At 39.7% G+C, this 19,323-nt stretch overlaps 1 protein-coding gene across 5 annotated transcripts in view; it reads left to right on the top strand.

Annotated features, from left to right (window-relative positions):
* Window positions 1–19,323, top strand: part of OTUD7A (OTU deubiquitinase 7A) — a 117,717-nt gene that overhangs the window by 80,532 nt on the left and 17,862 nt on the right. For all 5 annotated transcript variants that reach the window (XM_030498194.1, XM_030498197.1, XM_030498198.1 and 2 more), the window contains 4 exons: window positions 7,291–7,473; window positions 8,242–8,460; window positions 16,882–16,983; window positions 18,503–18,630. In XM_030498194.1, the coding sequence (XP_030354054.1) occupies window positions 7,291–7,473; window positions 8,242–8,460; window positions 16,882–16,983; window positions 18,503–18,630 (632 nt within the window). The remainder of the gene's footprint in view (window positions 1–7,290; window positions 7,474–8,241; window positions 8,461–16,881; window positions 16,984–18,502; window positions 18,631–19,323) is intronic.

The following is a 19,323-nucleotide window of genomic DNA, read 5'->3' as shown; positions in this document are numbered from 1 at the left end:
TACTGAAAGGCGTCATTCTGTAACCTTGCCCAAGTTGCTTTCCCCGTGAGCTGTGCAGCATTTGGGCTTTTTTTTTTTTTTTTTTTTTTTTCCGTTTTTCCTTTCTTGTTTTGTCTTGTGAAAGTTTTCACATGAATTCTTACTGGATATTTTTATTGCTTTTGCTTCTTAGATATATGTGCCAGCAGTTCATGAACTGTAAACACAGGCTGCATCACAAATTGTTTAATTCTGTCTAACATTCCCCTTCTGCATCCTTTTTCATATGTGGTCTTGGTCCTGTTTAGCTTTAGACAGCATTTCCCGCCCCTTGTAAAATTTCCTTCGCTGAAGTCCTGTGTATATGTTGTTGCTGCAAGTTGCCCTTCATTGTGGTCCATGCTATTTAGATCTTTCCTAGTTCCCCATCTCGAATTGCATCCTTTCTAGCATTTTGTTTAGCATTAAATCAAGAATTGCTGGTGACCTTTCAAATGTTGTTTTTACCATACTGGAGTAGGTGGATATTTGAAAGCTTGGCGGGGTGGAGCGCATTATAGTTGTGTGCTTGCTATTCCTACTAATTAATGCTAAATGTCCTCTGGTTTTATTACATCCGATTTAAGACGTGAAAGACAATCAATTTATTAACTGTTACAACCCCACTAAGCTATGCTGGTTTAGCCAAAACAATAAAAAGCAAAAACTCAAAGAATAAATAGTAGCACGTCATTCAGGTCTTTCTGCCCGAGTGTTATCTGCCTGAAAAATGTAGAATCCAGAACTGGTACAGCTAGCATAGACTGCTTCATGGGGGTCTGATTTTTGTTATCAGAGGGTACAAGCTGTGGTCTGACAAAGCATGTGCTTAACATTGAGCAAGCAAGGATTGCTCATGTGCTGCAGAGCATTAAGAAGCCACTTCCTCATCACAGCACAATCAATTGGAAGACTGGACTAGAGAAAGGCTGTGTTAAAAACCAAGACGATCACTCACTCTCCGGAAAACCAAGGGTGAATGCAGCTAAGTACTATGGAAACTATTGTAAAACCTGAGTGGTGCTAACTGTGCTACTTTTATGATGGTGGAGTGTATTTCTCCTCTAAAAAATTACAGTTTGTGATAGTCTTGAGGCAAAGGATTTAAAGTAAAAGTCCAAAGTTTCTTGTGCTCTTTTGCTTTCAGATTTCAGCTTTCAAACTGATCAGTTTATTAAAAGTGGGATGAGTTGGAAACACATCTGTTAAAAGAAAGAATCAGGGCTTTGTCAGGATGTCACTCTGGAGCTTTTCCAAGAGAGCTTTCAATAGCGAGCTCTATCTAGTTGTATTGTTTGGATCCATTGTGGTGGATGATGCAGCCTACATGCAACTTGAGGCTGACAAAAAACCTGGAGAGGGACTTTTTACAAGGGCCTGTAGTGGCAGGACAAGGTGGAATGGCTTTAAACTGACAGAGGAGAGATTGAAATTAGGCATTAGGAAGAAATTCTTCACTATGTGGGTGCTGAGACACTGGCACAGGTTGCCCAGAGAAGCTGTGTCTGCTCCATTCCTGGAAGTGTTCAAGGCCTGGTTGGATGGAGCTTGGAGCTCATGGAAGGTGTCCCTGTCCATGGCAGGGGCTTGGCACTAGATGAGCTCTAAGGTCCCTTCCAACCCAAACCAGTCTGTGATTCTATGAATGCTTCAGAGGCGAGTCCTATGCTTGGTGTTCTTTAGCATCCCCCTTTTTTTTTTTTTAACCCTTTACTGATGCAGGCCAAAATGGGTAAGTGGCTTCTTAAATTATATATTAGTTTATCTATGTCTTTGTTTTTTCTTCAGGCTGACAATGCAACCTGTTGTTATTCAAGGAACTATTATTTAGGACAGAAAACTGACACTGTAGTGGAGTTTATTTTTTAATTTACGTTTCATGTAGATGCCTGCTGTCTGTGACACTAAACATCAGTTCCAGTTCCCCGGGGTGCACCTTCCGGTCCTTACTCAGCTGTGCTTTTTGTTTTGTTGGTTTTCCTCTGCACTGGAAACACTTTGGTTTTAAAGCAGAGACCTGTCAATCCTGTTAGATTTCACACCTGCTGACTCACATAGCACATGTGCCTGTTCTGGAAATAATTGCTCAGTAAGAGAATTTTTTGTGTTCAGTTGTGAATTAATGTGATTCAGTACCTGTGTTTTCTGACCAGACTTGTGCTGCTCCAGCTGTTTGCTGACTGATGTTCTCAGACCGTTAGAAACTCAAAGCCTTTCATGTAAACCCACTGGGTCAGTACTGCTTTCGAGCAGTTTGGTTGCTCCTAACTGATACAGTGCTACCAGTGACTTGTCATCTGATGGGATTGTACTGAATGTACTGAAATAACATTTTTATGCCTGTAAAATACCTTTTAAAGACAATAGTATGTTGTATAAATGAAGAAGTCAGCAGTCAGCAGTAGGGTGCATCAGATAAGTAATAGTAAAAACAAATAGTGGACAATGTGAAAAATAGTCTTGTGTTGTTTTTGTCCTTCAGATTGCAACAAAAAGTCTTAGTTGACTGAATTTAGTTGATGAAACTATGTAAAGTAGGTGAATTAGCTGTTGTTGCTTCTTCAGCCTTGCGATGCAGGGCATGTCAGTGCCTATGTCAGGTGGAACCTCTGTGGCATAGGAAAGATTGTTCCCTTGTGTTGAGGGTCTGAGCAAGAGATGACAATTAAAGAAAATAAAAAAGATGTGACCGATTAGGGACATGAGTGAGGAGCACGGAATGGGAAATTTCAGAGAAGAACAGGGAACAGACATAGAAACAGAACTTAAACAGTAGAAAAGTCTTTTTCCTAGGGCCCCAGAAGAGTCCAAAATCAGAAGGCTGCTGAAACTTGTTGGACAAATAGCAAGACTGGAAGGAGAGACCTGCTCTGTGAGGCAGTGTGGGAATCTGTTTGATTCCCATGTTATATGAATTTATTTTTGTTGTTTCTATCCCAGCATACCTCAGGGTTTGTTTTTTTTTCTTCTTTCAAAACTTAGTTTTTGGAATGTGGTAAGATACAGATCTAGAAACTCAGAAGCTTTTGGTATGCAAAGTTTATAGGAGAGGTAGGCAGAGTTAGCTCTGAACATCTCCACAATCATAAGCCCCACTCATTTCTTCAGTAACTTCCAGCTGAAACTTTCCCACCTGCCGTGTCACACTGCTAGAAATCCTTATTCAGATCATCTGCTCTGGACATCCCTGAAGTTAATAATCTTTCTGATTTGTTCCCAGCTTATCCGTTGCTTCTGCAATCTTTCTGTGGTTCAAATCACATCACACTTCTCATTAGATCTGTTTACTTTTACTTTATTTTACACTGCATTAAAATTTTGTGCTTTTTTTTTTCTTCACAGTGTCTTTTATAAATGCCTGGTTTTTTTCCTCTCTTCCTTTCCCCTAATTCTCTTTGCTGCCTCCTGTTTCCTCTACTTTGGCTTAAGAATTTTCTTCTTTAATCCTCCAAAACTGATGAATTCTGGTTCTTATGGACAATGGGGAAAAACAAAAGGTTTATGATTTGTATTTACTTGTGAAAATACAAAACAAAATGAGAGGAAGCCTTGGCAGAGGGGGCAAGCTTACATATTTCCCGTACAGAGGGTAGCTGAAAAGACCTATGCTAGTCAGTTAAGGTGGCTAATATTCAAAACCAATATTTCATAGAGATGGAAAGGTGCTTAATGTGTTCTCTAATTCGATTGGATTTTTTTCTTGCATTCTGATACTTGGAGGTTCCAGCAAATTTTGGGAAAGTGAGTCTAATAATCATTTCCTGTGTTGGTTGTCTGAAGTTTAATGCTTTGATAATGAATTGGTGCTTTTGTTCAGGAGATGGGGACAACTCCATGGAGATGAGAGATCTGAAAATAAAGTATTTCTCTGTAATGTAGAAATTTTATTAATAGTTTCAAGTCTGCGTTAGAAGGTCAGTTGCTAAGTTGTACCATGGAGCATAACTTGAGAGTCACCATGCAATTTAGTTTTAAATCTGACACACTGTGAGGCTAGTTCCTGAAGGCTGATGTAATTTTAGTGATAGAGCTTTTATATAAGATTATTGTATTTGGCCTAAGACTAACTGAAATCCTGCTGTCTTTAGTCTACTCATTTTCTGCTTTTCTGTTACACACATCAAAGCCCCATCACACAGCAGTCACAGTACATGCATAGTGATTTTTGTTAGATTTTAGAACTTCAAACATGAAAATACGTCAAGCAGATGACCAGTAAGGAATGCCCTGACACTAGAGGAAATGCTGTCTAGGTTCCATTAATAGAGGCCTGTTACTCAAGGATCTATACTGAATAAACCCAGGCTGCTGCTGGCAGTCATGTAGCACTGGACTTGCAGCATTGCCAATACTTGGATAACACCATTTTGTTTAAACCTGCATTTTGAGGAATTATATCTATTGCCACTTTCACTTTTTTTAAAAAACATTGTATTTTATTGTCCTCATGGTTGAGGAGATGATTTTAAAACATATTGTTAGAGCATCCTAAAAACAGGACCAAAGAAAAGCAATCCCCACTCCAAACATTGCTATGTGATCACATCAATCTTGGGAACACTCATGATTCTTTGATGTTTGGGTTGGGCAACTTGATTCCAATGGGATATATAGTTAGAACAGAGCCCTGACTGGATTGTAGCCATTGAATCTGCAGGGGATTTTTAGGAAAAAAACACTGGCAATAACTCAAGTGCTTGTTCTGGGGTCTCTTGTCAATTTTCACTGAATTTACATTCGTCCTACAGGCTTTCTAATAGAAGATTACAGCATAACATATAATGGTTCTGTATCACTGACATGGTGGTTTGTATCATGGACTGCTCAGGGTGTATATAACATTCTTACTCAGTGGTATTAATTCTCCTTTCACAATTGCGTTTAGTACTTCAAACCCTGAGTTAGTGTAGTTCAACCCTGCAGGTAACAGCTCTTTGTGCTGGTTTTTCCCTACCTCAGTTAGGTTTTTGTTCTTCACAGAGATGACTGTAACAGTGAAAGACTTTATCTGTGTAAAACTGTACTATTTTTAGCTTATTCTCCTTTGTGTAAGCAAATAAGTTATATTTAACTGCTACTCAGATAATGTAGCTTCTCAAAGTGCATAAAGTGACAAGCTTTTATGGTGTAATAAATCTTGAATTAGTCAGAATCAGGTTACTTTTGAATCTGAGAAAGTGTTCATGAAATGCTGTGAAAGTCTCATATAATTAGTGAGATCTTTTTTCTTGCTATTAAATATTTGCAGTTTTCCAATTAAAAACAAGTACTTGGAGAGTGCTGGGACATCTAGGCATTTTAACTTAGCAAGATTGTTTTGAATATAACATACAAACATCTCAATGCTTTTTCATTATTATTTTTTTGAGAGTGAGGAGTAGCACTTCACCACTTGCACTGAGCAGACCTCTCCACCTCTAGGTATTAGCCTGCATTCTCTTACCCCTGGTCATAGCAGTGTGGTGAAGTGGGAGCTTGGAAGCAAATCTTTTAGCCGGTTTTGTGTTGGCAGGTTCCATGAGCAGCTCGCACAGATGTGGAATCCTCTCACTGCGTGTTTTCACTGCCCTATGTTATGTGCTTTCTGAAAGACTTTTAAAATCTCTGAGAGAGCAAGTTCTCTCTGATGCGTAAGATAAAGGCACCTCAAGTGGTTTGCATTTGCATTCTAGCTACTCTGCGAACAGAAAGCTGCTTACTCTCCTGTGCCATAACACTAACAGTTATGTCTTTCCATCATTGCCACTAATCATTATTTACTATGAATACAGCTGTATAGATGTGAATTATTGCTGCCTGTCATTATTTTAGGTTAAATTCTGTGGGATTTAGTGTTCATCTTCCATTGCCAGTTTATGGAGCCATTTGATCAGAATCTGAGCAAGGGATGTCCTGACATTGGTTGCCTTGTGTGATAAAATAGGTGGGTTTGTGGATGAAAGGAGAGTAGGGGATACCTTTAACTGAGTGTTAGCAAGCTTTTGACACTGTTTCCCACAGTATTGCTATATTTGAGTTAGAATGTTACAGTCTGAAGGGTTGGGCAACTAGGTGGCAAATAAGTGTTACCATGGTCAAGCTCAGAGGGTAGTGGTTCATGGGTAGCTGGTAACAAATGCTGTACCTCAGGGATCTACACTTGTTTAAAGCCTTTATGAGTGAGGTAACATCAAGTTTGCAGATGATACCAACTGGAGGACCAGTTGATGTCTTTAAGGGCAGAGCTGCCATTTAGGGGAACCTGGACAGAGAAAGGGAATTAGAACAGGGGCCTTACAAAATTCGACAAGGATGAACACTGGAGCTCCCCAATGATACAGGCTGGGGGGCAGCTTGGCAGGAAAAGACTTGGAGATCTTGGTAGTCAGCAAGCTGCCCATGAACCATCCATAAGCCCTGACAGGGAAGGCCAGCAATGTGTTGAGTTCTACCAACAGGACCATAGCCCGCAGATTGCAGGCAGTGATTGTTACCTCTTTGCTCAGCACTCATTAGGTATCTGTAATACTGTGGTTTGCCACCGACCCCCAGTCCAAGGAAGGCAGCTATAAGTTGGATTGAGTTCAGGGGAAGGCTCCAAAAGTTCTTGGGGGCTGGAGCACAAGTCCTGTGAGGAGAGACTGAGAGAGTGGGGCTTGTTCAGGCAGGAAATGGGGAGCCTTTGAGGCAATATAACAGCAGCCCTCCAGTGCCAGCTTCCAGTAGGAAGGTTAGCAAGGAGCTGGAGCCGGGCTCTGCACAGTGATGCGTTGCAGGAGGACAAGGGGCAGTGGGGATTAGTTGAAATGAGAGGTTCAGAGTGGTTGTAGGTCCCATGAAGACAATCAAATTGAGAAGAGTTTACCCAGAGAGTTTGTACAGTCTCCACTCTCAACGTTTTAAAGACCAAACTAAATGAAGCCATGAGCAATCTAGTCTGATCTTATAGCTGACCCTGCTTTGAGCAGGAGGTTAGACAAGAGCTTCCTTGAGGTCTTCTCCAATTATGGTATAAAGAAAACTAAAATACAAATTAAAAAAAGAAGTAAAAGGATTTCTGTCCTTGTCCATTTGCTGTGTACTTTCAAGGTGTTTATCAACTCTGCATTTTTGTTGAAGGATGAGTGGTTGTAAAATCTTTTATCCAAAGAACCTCTGTTTCCTTGCTGATGCTTTAAATAAGATTGATTTCTCTATTTAGGTATATATTTGAAGTGCTTATGAAGATGGTTTCCAGGTTAGCAATGTGGTCACACACAGACGTGAGCAGAATGTCCTTTTGCTATTTGGCAGGCAAAAATTGGGACTTGACAGCAGCATTGAATGACTATGAGCAGCTCCGACAGGTACACACAGCCAACCTGCCACAGGCGTTCAACGAGGGCAGATACCACAAGCAGCAGGAGCCAGAGCAGCCTCCCCAGGTGACAAAGGCAGAGCGGCCCTGCCTGCAAAGGCAGGATGACATTGCTCAAGGTAAGAGCTCTGCTCCAGGGCTTCTATGGGCAAGCAGCTTTCTAGCTTGCCTGCTTGCGAGTTGTGCTTGTCTGCAGGGAGTTGGATGTCATTTGCCAGCAGCCTATGAATGGTGTCACTGTGATGGCATTCACAAAGCTGGTGCTAGAGCCTGTGTTTCACATGTTTCAGTTGACACGAGCTTTGCATCAGTTCTGCAAGTTATTTTTTAATGTGTGGTGAAAGTACAAATACTTTGTCCCCAAGCAGTCCTGTGGTACGTATAAAAGGAATTAATTAGGGGTTGTCATAGAGCACTGCTGTATGTAGTTTTCTATGCTTATTGAGAACAAAAAAAGGTTAAAAAAGAAATAAAAATCGTATTTCGGTCTTTGCATTCTTATAGTATGTGATTAGGGTGAATCTGTGAATAACATTTAGCTTTAAAATTTTGTTCTTTCTTGGTTCCACAGAAGAAAAGACAGCATTCCATCGTCTGCAAATAGAAATGGAAACCTTAAGAAAAATGAGTCAACTACATTTAGCAATTGATTTGTAGTACAGGATGATAAACATTGCCATTTAGTTTTTGGTTTGCAGGCCTTTTATAGGTTTTATTTCAGATCTCCATCTCAGACTGTTGGAATGTTTTTTTGGTTTTTTTTTAGTACACTAATTTATCAAGGAACTGTAATTCACACCAAAATGAGCAGGCATTTGCCAGACTGGGTGTTGATTGGTCTTTTATGTAGTCTTGCAGGCCACAATATCTCTTTGTTTTCTCTACAGAAAAGCGTCTTTCCAGAGGTATTTCTCATGCCAGCTCAGCCATAGTCTCTCTTGCTCGATCACATGTAGCAAATGAGTGCAGCAACGAACAGTTTCCTTTGGAGATGCCCATCTACACATTCCAACTGCCAGACCTTAGCGTGTACAGTGAAGACTTCAGAAGCTTCATTGAGCGTGACTTAATTGAGCAGGCAACGATGGTTGCTTTGGAGCAAGCAGGTGGGTAAATACTTCAGATGTCAGCATCTGGGCAATCTGGCATTTTGGTTGACATTTCTAATCATGCTTCATTTCTGGAGCCTGCACATTCTGCATGGGAAATAAATGCCAGAGAGTAAAAGCAAATGCTGTGCTCTTTGCACAATGACACATACCCTGATCCTCTATTTCTTTAGAAATGTAATAGTGAAAACTGTCACATTTAGTTAATGAAGCAAAGAAATTGAGGGAGGAAGGAGGACTGATGGGGAAGTCCTACAATAGAGAAGGGCATGAGTCTTGGTTGTAGGAAGAGGTTGATACTTCCAGTTCTTGTGAGGAAATTACATTGCAATGACTAACAAAGAAACCTCTTCAAGTTCTGTTGCAGCTTGAGTTTTTAAATATGTATTTTATGTATTAATTACTATTTTTGTAATAAGAAACTAAATAATTTAAAAGTAATACTTGATTATTGCCATGGGGAAAAAAAGTGAAGACATTTAAAATTAATTTTAATTCAGATTTATTAGTAGTTTGAGGTTTTAAGCCAGTTTTGAAGGATACGGAGAAATGTATTTAAAATTAGTATCTGTGCCTTATGAAACAGCAAGTATATTAATGAACTGTGAAATGAATACATCTATATACTGAAATGCCCAACTCTGAAGATATAAAGGAGTTACAAAATCAGACTTCATGGCTGCCTGTGGGCTATCAAACAGCCAGTTGCCTTTTCCTGTTGATTGCTCTACTGGCTTGTGTAACGCCATGTGCTCCTTTGAGAGCTCATCCTTGAGAATCAGTTTGTAGTCATGCACTGTGTGTTCAACTGGTAAACTGGTGCTTGTTCTTGATCAGGGCACTGCATCATAGGGTTTAGGCAGGACCTCTGCTGATCTGGGGTCACACTGACTACTTATCATGTATCGTCATTTACTCATTTCTTGGCTTTGGTATTTGAAAAGCAAGACATAGATAACAGCATTAAATAGTAAATACTTCAGGGGAAAATAACAACACAAAACCAAACAAAAAACCCAAACAGTATTCTGAAGGCCTTTTCTGTAAAAAGGAGAAAACTCATACTTAAATACTTATAGATGAAGTATTTATACTTCATCTATAAAGAAAATATTTCTAGTTTCTCTAGGAACCAGCTGATGCAAAAAGGACAGCAAGAAACCAGAATGGCTCTTCCTCTGGCAGCTCTGCCAAACACTCCCAATTCCCATGGGCTACCAGAAAATACCTTGCTACAGTACCATTGGTGATCTACCTACTTCTGTAGAATTACAGCCTTTACAGTCAATTAGTGCAGGATTGCAAACTAGAGGATCACGGTGGTTTTCTGACCTTAAAATCAGGGAATATTTGAACTAGAGCTGACATCTTCTAATTCATACAGATCTGGCTGGCTTTGAACTTGAATTAGGGCTGCCAAAACTACTGAATTTGCTGCCTCTCAGCATTCCTCCCTCATATCTCTCTGAAAATTGGAATGCATCATGTAGCCTTTTCTTTACTTCAATTGCGGCAATAATTAGACTCACACTGGAAAAGTCCCTTCCTCCCCAGAGCCTCTTGCATCCTGGGAAGGAGTGTGTTTGACCATTTGAATTGCTCAGGGATTTGATTGCAGGTATTCTTGTAGCCTACATAGGCCTAGTTTACTCATGTGAGCATCTCATTCAAATAAACTGGAACTTCCTGGGAAACAGTTCTGCAAGTTGAACAGATCAAACAGTGAATGTTTAAGGAAATAATGTAAGACTTGGTGTGAACTGACCTTTTATCTCTCTTAGATAGAAAGATACTCCATTTCCTTTCATTTCCTGACTCTTTTAGACATATTGTTGTGTGAAATGAAGAGAGTGAATTAATAGTAAAGTCACTTAGCATTAGACATTTTCTTGTCTCCTACTAACAGGCCCAGTTTGACGATGGCATAAAAAAATTAACAGATAAGGTGCATTCCGGGCAGAGGGCCTAAAATCTATTTCAAAACAAAACAAACCCCATGAAGGACAGTAGCTGCTTTAGCTGAGGTTGGTGGTATCTTTAAAGGAAAAGAGAGAGGTGTGCACTTCGGTTTATAGGCATGAATTTCAAGAGAAAGGGAAGAAAAGAAAAGCTGATTAGGCAAAAGGAAGAGGAACTTTGTTAGGAACATAAAGCAGTTTGCTACTCCCGAAGTGTAGTCATTATTAACAGACTGCCACGTGTGTTGTCTGAAGTGGCTGTATGAGCTGGATATCTATAAAAGCCTGGAAGGTTTTTATATTCTCTTTATATATGCTTAGGCACTTGCTACCATTACATCTCTACGTGAAAGAATGTTCAGGTTACATCCTATCTGTAGAGAAGCTCAGGGTAGAATTCCTGATTTACTCAGAAATGCTGTGTGAGATGGTAAAGGAAAGGCCCAGATACAGGCAGTAGAATTTACTCACTCTCTGCTGCTCCAGTGTGTACTGCACTCTTTGTGTGACTGCTTTCCGAATATTTCTCTTAGAGGATGGAATTCACTACATTCATAAAGGTATTTGGGGGTTTTGTGCATCTTAGAACTTGGGTGTTCATTATTGCCTGAACTCGAGTGGGGTCAGGATGGAAGTAATGTGCAGACTGATCTGTGAGCACTTTGCAGTAATCAGTGTGGTGCTTCAATGGAGAATGGCTCAGATACTCATCATATCAAATGAAGTCGTGTGTGAAAGGAATTTTATAATTCTAAATATTTGGCTGCATTTTTGTTATATGCATGTTAATTTTTGGGCTGACACAGAGAGACATAATGCAAAGCCTTCTGCTGTACTGATGAGTTAGAAAAAACACAGCCGAAGAATGGCTGGTGTAACAGTGTTTTTAATGAAAAGAAAAAAGTTTATGTTGCAATGCTGGAATGTAATTCAATACAAAAATTAAAAGGAAGCTGTATGAACCTTCAAGAATATTGCTTTCCTTCACTCTTCTTTCTGTGCTCAGGTTTGTGTTTTCTATGAAGCATTTTATACAGCTACAGGCAAAATAAAAAATAATAAATTGCAAAGCCTGGGTTTCGCATCCCCAACGCCAAATCTGCCAGAATTCTGGAAATGTTTGATTTTAAACTGTTAAAAATTAAGTTTTGTTAAAGAAAAACTAATGCTTTCTCAGGTTGTAGAAACATTTTCTTATCCCAGGATTTTTAACAGGTTTTCACATAGTATATGCAGGGTACTGGCATAGCAACTGTTGTAATTACAAGAGAACTGTATTAATTTCCTGACTTCCAAGCTTCGAAATGCATGTTTGTGTAGTTCAGTTCTAATATGAATGACACATATTGTATCTCAGAGTAGGATGAAATGCAGTAATGCCATAGAAAACTGTCTGCCTCAGGTTATGAAAGACACAAAGAAAACCAGTAACGCTGGATCTGCCATGACCCGCAGATTGCCGAACTCAGTGTCAGTCATCTGCAGCCAGTTAGGCCTAGTCATGTATTTCTGTGCCATCTGATTTTATGATCTTTGATTTGCTTCTGTGACAGTCTGTGTTGCTTATGCATCAGTCTAAAAGAGAAGCATTTACTTGATGGCTCAGCTTTACTTATTTCTACATGCACAGCTCAACATTACATTTCAAGGACAGCAGTAAATATGAATAGCTTTGCAGATGCTACTGCAAAGCTGATTCCATCATCTAGAATAAAAAAGAGAGCTCCTACGAGAAGGTGCTTTCTTTGTAGTACAGAAAATGTATTGGTAAATGTTTATTTCTTCTCTTATTTAAAAAGTCATGGAAAGATTAATACAAGCCCAATGTAGAAAATCTGTTCTTGTAATTTTCTTCATGTCAATACTTGCAAGTACAGGTTTATTGTATGGAAGGACTAAAACTAAAAATAAACAAATCCTCTAGCTATAGACATGTCAGGAACACATAAGTGAAGAATTAGCTCTACTGAAATCTGGATTTGAGATTTCTGCCCCTATTGCTGATCATCTGACTATTCCAAGTGGGCTGAGTAATCCTCGGCTGCCTTCGCCAGCTGGTCCTCTGCGCACCCAGAGCAGCTATTGCTGTTGGATTCCAGGGGGGAAGAGGGAGTTACTGAATGTTCAGGGTGAATCACTGCTTTGGAGAAGATGTGGGGTGTCCAGAATTAGACTTACTTTGGAAGTTGAAAATGTTATTTGGTGACTTGCTCATCTTGGGGGGTAGATGAGAGTGGATATCTGGTAATACAGTGTGCTGGGGAAATGAAAGAAAGGCAGGTTTTAGCTTAGTTTCCTAAGGAAACTGAGCTTGTGTCAGGAAGCTGTCTCTTAAGGCTGTACCACTGATTATTTTTCAAATTTAACTCTGCCAATGTCAAACATTTGTGAGTAAGCTTTTACAGATTTCATGAAAATAAGCAGCCATCTAATTTTTAGTATTTCCATAGAAGAAAAACTTGCAACATGAATATAGTTAATTAAATGCTACAGAAGCCACATAGGAAACTGCCTGTTTGCCTTGGAGGCCGTGGTACGCAATCTAACTTTAGTACGCAATCTAGTAACTTTAGTTAGTAACTTTAGTTAGTAACTTTGCAGTGAAACTTCAGCCACACTCAGAGGGAGCTTGAGAGGGGGCTCAACCTTTGTAGCATCTCCTTTTCCCCTGTCGAGAGAGAGTTCTACTAAGTTGTTGCTTGCTAAGTGTAGCTTTTTCGTGGTTAGTTCTACCAGAAGAAATCACAAGTCTGTAAAGCCACTTAGTTAATTAGTAGCTGAAACCAGAAAAAAGAAAATACAGACAGGAGAAAATGAAGAGGGAGCAAAGGATGTATGCAGAGTTTCTACAAAGATGCTACATCTTTTAACATCACGTAACCTCATGTATGTTTTGAATTTTGTTGGTTTGTCTGTGTACCACCAACCTTGTGCATGCTTGGGCAATAAATACTTTATAGTGGACCTTAGTAAACACAAAGGGCGTGATGCTAAACGCTTTCTTATCTTCTCTAGTTGTCCTGGGTTCAGCTATAGCAGTCATTTTTCTCCTGCTTAGTAGCTGGTGCAGTGCTGTGTTTTTTAACTTTCAGCCTGGGAACAACGCTGATAACACCGATGTTTTTAGTTGTTGCTAAGTAATGTTTATTCCAACCAAGGACTTTCTCAGTCTCATGCTTTGCCAGGGAGGAGGGGAAGCCGGGAGGAAGCAGAGACAGGACACCTGACCCAAACTAGCCAAAGGGGTATTCCATACCACAGCACGTCATGCCCAGTATATAAACCGGGGGGAGTTACCCAGAAGGCCCAGATCACTGCTCGGGTCGGGCTGGGTATCGGTCGGCGGGTGGTGAGCAATTGTATCCTCTCCCCTTGTTATTTCACTAATCGTTATTATCATTGGTGGTAGCAGTAGTGGTTCTGTGTTATACCTTAGTTGCGGGAATGCTCTTATCTCAACCCGTGGGAGTTACATTCTTCCCATTCTCCTCCCCATCCCTCCGGGAGCGGGGGGAGGAAGAAGGGGGGGGGGGGGAGTGAGCGAGCGGCTGTGTGGTTCTGAGTTACCGGCTGGGCTCAAACCACGACACTAGTACCAGTGCATAAGGCATCAGGGGCTGATATCAGAAGCCAAACTTGGCCCCTGTTAATATTTGAATGCATTCTCTGTTCTCTGCAGCCGCCTTTTTGAGCCATTCAGGTCAAATAACCATCTAGAATCCTCCTTGGAAATTTTCTCCCATAAATCTTGCACCACGAAACAATACACCTGTGGCCTGTAATACAATATGGAAGCTTATGAAAATAACAAACCTTTCTACTGTCTATTAATTATACTTGAACATTAACTGTCTCTGATATTCAGCTTACCTTCCTTGCACGGAATACCAGATACATACCTGTTTCTGTATCAGAACGATTGACTCTTCTTGGGCCCTGCAAATGAGGGAGGAGGAGGAGCCAATATATAGTTTGTATTATGTGAAGTCTGATGCACACTGTGTAGTGCACAACTAGGATAGTATCAGAATACAGCAATAGGTGGCAATCTTCAGCCATGGAGGATACTAGATTCTGTTAACGTTTCTTTCGAGTTTCACCCCAAGTCTTAAGTATCATGCAGAGAAAGGGCAATATTGTGTGCGCTTGTGTCTGCCTCTCTGATCGTATGTTGTTCAATCATAGACCTGGATAGGACTTTTAATCTTGATCTAAAATTAAGACCAAATTTTAATGTACTGGAATGTGGCTATATTAATTCTCAGAGGGTTTTTTTTTTTTGCTGTAAAAACAACAGATTGATTTCTTGAAATTTTATTTTTTTAAGATTAAATAGATTTGTAGGAAAGTAAGAATCAAGATCAAGTTGGAGTCCAGCAGGGGGAGGGAGAGTGAGAAATGGGTGTAGTTTGTCCATAAATATCGTCTTACCAAAGCGGACAGAAATCAGCCTGGAAGAACTGTTTCTGGTTTTCATTCAAGCTCCGCTTCTCTGTTGTTTCCCTAAAGGGATCCACTATAACCACTAGATCTGAAAAATGAAAATGCACTGCGTTTTTTGTTATAATCCAATGCATTTCTGCTAACTTTTTAGGCAGCCATAAGCTTTGTGATGTTAACTAAGCCCACAAACATATTTTTGCATAATCTACTTGAAAGCAGATCACTTTTATAGAAACCTCCTGTTATTCCAAAGATTCCTAAACACCAGACTTTGACATTTATTACCAATAGCTGCTAGTTCGTCTGCAAAGCAATACCACTCGTTATTCCCTTAAGCCCTAAGGTCTGTCTGCTTTAGGTCTTGTAACTCTGCTTTAAGCAGCACCTTGGTATAACTTATTACTGAATCTGATACCACCAAGGCATTCTGCATAAAGCAGGTGGCAAGTTGTTATTTCACAGCCCACAGACACAGGAGTTGCTAAAAATGTTAACTTGTTATTTCGGATTTATCTTTCCCAAAGGCTGTCCAATAGTGCTTTAAATGAAGCTTTTTTAATGCATATTTAATTTAGAACTCATTAAGCCTAGTGTGAGATGTTGGGCATTTACAAGCTGGCTGCTAAAATCATATGAGGATTACCAGATGTGCTTAGTTATTATCTCTGTGTGTCTTTACAGCATGGTAACCTCTCAACCCATACTCACTAATGAAATGCAAGTAATGGTATTTCTCCATACCCAGAACAAGGAGTTGGGGGCACACGTTAAAATATCACTATACTATTTTTTGGCACAATATGTATTACCTGTCATTACAAGTAAACTTCAGTATAACTTTTTAATGTAAACTTATTAATGGAGAAGTTTTTTTCCGTTGCATGAACCTATTTCTGTTTTGGGGGTTTAACCTTTAATGCAAGACTGCCTGCACTATTTCAGCTTGCAAGTAAAGGGACTAGGAGGGGAGAAGTCTGCAGAAGAGGACAAAAAAAGAATGGAGTCACCACAGGCTGCCTATTGCATTATTCATTCAATTATTCAATTGTGCATTACCCACAGACTGTCCAAAAGTCTTGGGAAATACACAAGCTCTACTCCTCATTGTTAATCATCTGCTTGTCTTTATCCCCCAAGATGATATACAGTTAGTCATATTAGATTCGAAATGTTACGTGACCCATTAATCAAGACTTAGCACTCCAGTAAGTACCACATTGCAACCTGTGTGCCAGGAATTCTGTACTTCCAGTGCTGGCTTTGGCACTGATACTCTTCATGGCTTCATTTGCTTCATGTAGGTACATCCAGTATCTGTCCTCTTGTCAGTCCATCTCTGGTTTATGATCTGTAAAACATGCCTCACGTATCAGTGATGGATAAGTGGTTCTCTAAGTGTTCTCAGAGAGAAAGCCACATGCTATCCTACACCAGAGCTATGCCTTTGGTCTCATTTAAATTCCCTAGTAGCATAGCTGTTGATTTTAGTAGGTCTAATAATGATTTACACTATGGTAAATGAGAAGAGAATCAGCTGTTGAAACAATCCACCTGATTGTAACAATAGTACTTTACTTAATGAACTTAACTAATGGTAACATTCATTATCTTGATTAACACACACGTATATTGTCTCTTGAGACTTTATTACTGTAACATAAACTGTCATCTGTCTACGGGAGGCCAATGTCAGTTATGTTTGGGAACTGATACCAAGATTCATAATGGTATTTAGGTAATGAACTCCTTCGAAATCCACCCTTGAATGCAGCAGATGAGAATGGAAAATGTAATTAATGAAAGGGGTTCTTGTTTTATTCCAGATTAATTTAGAGAGTACTTTATCTGTTCTTCTTTTCAACTTCTCAGTTTTCATTTCTGATGTTACATTTAAGTTTACTTGGCAGAAAGGATGTTCATGATTAACCTTCAACATCAGCATCGCTGTATGCCTGTACACAGTACACATCCTGTTCTAGTGTCCACTCCACCAGTTTAATAGAGGCTTTCTTTTCAGGACGACTGAATTGGTGGTCCACGGTGTGTACAAGCTGCAAACGTCTTCTTCCCTTAGCTACAACCGGTGATGGAAACTGCCTCTTGCATGCTGCATCTTTAGGTAAGGGAGAGTCTGCACATGAAACCTCCTGCCAAAAATATTTACCCCTTTTCTCTATCCCCAGAGAAAGCTCAGGAACACTTGAGATGCAAAGACTTTCATTAAAAGCCTGGTTCTGGAGCAATATATTCTTCAAATTTAACTATTGTTTGCTTTAGGCACGCTTGAGAGAGAAAGGTAAAAAAGTTTTATCAGGTTGTAAAAGAAGTGTAATTGGAACAGTATCAAAAAACATGTATCATAAACACCAGTGATTTGCATTTTCCTTACAGAGCCCAACCTAATAGCTCTGGAGCAGGCAAATTCCCAGTGCTTCTGCAGGATTGTCCTTGTTGGCGAGGAATTGCATTTGTTGTCTGGCTTGCGTAAAACAGTTCTCTTGCTGTCTTCAAGCATGCAATATCTAGCTATTACCTCTGTTGGTTCCTTGTAGAGTTGAAGTATATGGGAAACAGAGTTAGGGATGAATTAGAATAATTTCCAATAAATTAATCATAAATACAAGATCTTTGAAGCCCTTCCTCAAATCAAATAGAAACCTGAGAAGATTAAAGTCTTTGATATGCCTTCTGTATTCTAACCTGCTATGAGGAGACTGATTGTTTTTGTTGCAGTTGCTAAAATCTCCCCCCAGTGGGACTCCAAAAGGTGGCTTTCTAAAAAACACTGGGATTTTTAGTATTTTGAAGAGGCTTTTCTTTTTGAAAGAAGTAGTAAGAAAAGAGCTTTTGCTGTTTCCAAGGATCTTTCTCTTTGTCCACTTCGTTTTGAATTAGGGGGAATGGTGTATTATCTACAGCAAATGCTTGGAGTATTTTGACATGCGAAGTCTTAAATGTGTTTAATACCAACAGCTGTCCATATGGGAACTGAACCGTGGCTGGCTGTGGGCACATGTCTTGGGGAGAGCTCTGCTCACTTTTGCTGTAGGTTGCTCTTTGTAACCACGTGAAGATGTTTCCTTATTTTAAAACGAGCTTAAAGCCTCTGGCTGATTGTATTTTTAGACTTTCAATCATTTTGAATGCTGGTGTCTTTAGTTGCATGTTGAAGCCGAAGGAAATGTACCATCGTGCTATATAAGAATTAGAGGCCTTTGGGTGTTGGCATCATCTGCGAGCCACAGAAGTGCCTGCAAGTTGTCATTAGCATTCTTGTGTCTGCAAGAGCTGTTGGCAACTACAGCTGAAACCAGCCTGTGCACTGAATATTCCATTGTTTGCAGCAAAGTTGAAGCTGCCTTCAAGCAAACACTCAAACAACTCAAATCCTTAGTCATTCTTCAATCAACGTTTAAACTTTGATAACATTCCCTCTTGTTACTCATTAGCTTATCTATATTCACTATTTGTTTAGGAAGCCATAAAAATAGTGAGTGAATTATTTGCCAAGGAGAATCTTAAATAACGGATAAGCTATGCTTCTTTTGCTAATAGAGCAATATTAATTGTATTAGTACTTAATATTTCTATTTCACTGTAGCTTCTTGAAAGCTGAATGTCTTCTTGTGCTTCTTTAGGTATGTGGGGATTTCATGACCGGGACCTTGTTCTACGTAAAGCACTCTATACGATGATGAGAAGTGGAGCTGAAAGGGAAGCGCTGAAAAGAAGATGGAGATGGCAACAGACACAGCAGAATAAGGAGGTCTGTATGGCCTGGAGACAATCTTGTTAATACCATTTAGGGCCAAAAGCATTCTTCTGAAGTTTGGTGTGAGTTTTAATTGCTATCAAATTCCTTGGGCTTCCATTTTTGTATGGGGATAGAGATACTTGTATTTGAAATTTTTGTATCAGAAGGCAAAGGTATTTGTAGCTTTGTGAGCATAAATACATACAGTTCTGTGCCTACAAAGGCCTAAGATGAGTTTGGAACCTGTAGAAAATTTTGGGCTACAAAACTAAATGTATAATTTAGCTATCACAAACAGTATGAAATGAGTGGATGAAATCCACAAAAGCAAGAAAACCCCATTTAGGAAAAATTCCCCAGAATGGTGAATTAGGATTCTTAAAGCTGTGAAAAATACTGAGGGGATGTTTTTTACTTAAAATCATCTATAGATTTGGTTTGATTGTCAACTAAAAGCTGTACTTCAGCACATATTATTTTCTGAAGGTGTCCGTGCTTAAACAGTGGCTAGAAAAGCCAATTCCAGGGGTAATCCTGAAAGCAGTCAAGTGAATATGCTTAAAGGTTTGTGACTTCTTTGTAAACAGCAGTCAATGAGAATACAGCTGAGCTGTGACTGACTCAGCTGCTTCAGGCTGCCTGAAAACACAGGGGCACAGAAGTGTTACCTTTCTGCTATTGAACAGAGGGATAAAGTATCAAGCA

Source organism: Strigops habroptila, chromosome 9 (assembly GCF_004027225.2).
Source record: "Strigops habroptila isolate Jane chromosome 9, bStrHab1.2.pri, whole genome shotgun sequence".
NCBI lineage: Eukaryota > Metazoa > Chordata > Aves > Psittaciformes > Psittacidae > Strigops > Strigops habroptila.
Note: the sequence above shows the minus strand (reverse complement) of the source record. Positions and strands in the feature narration are given on the sequence as shown.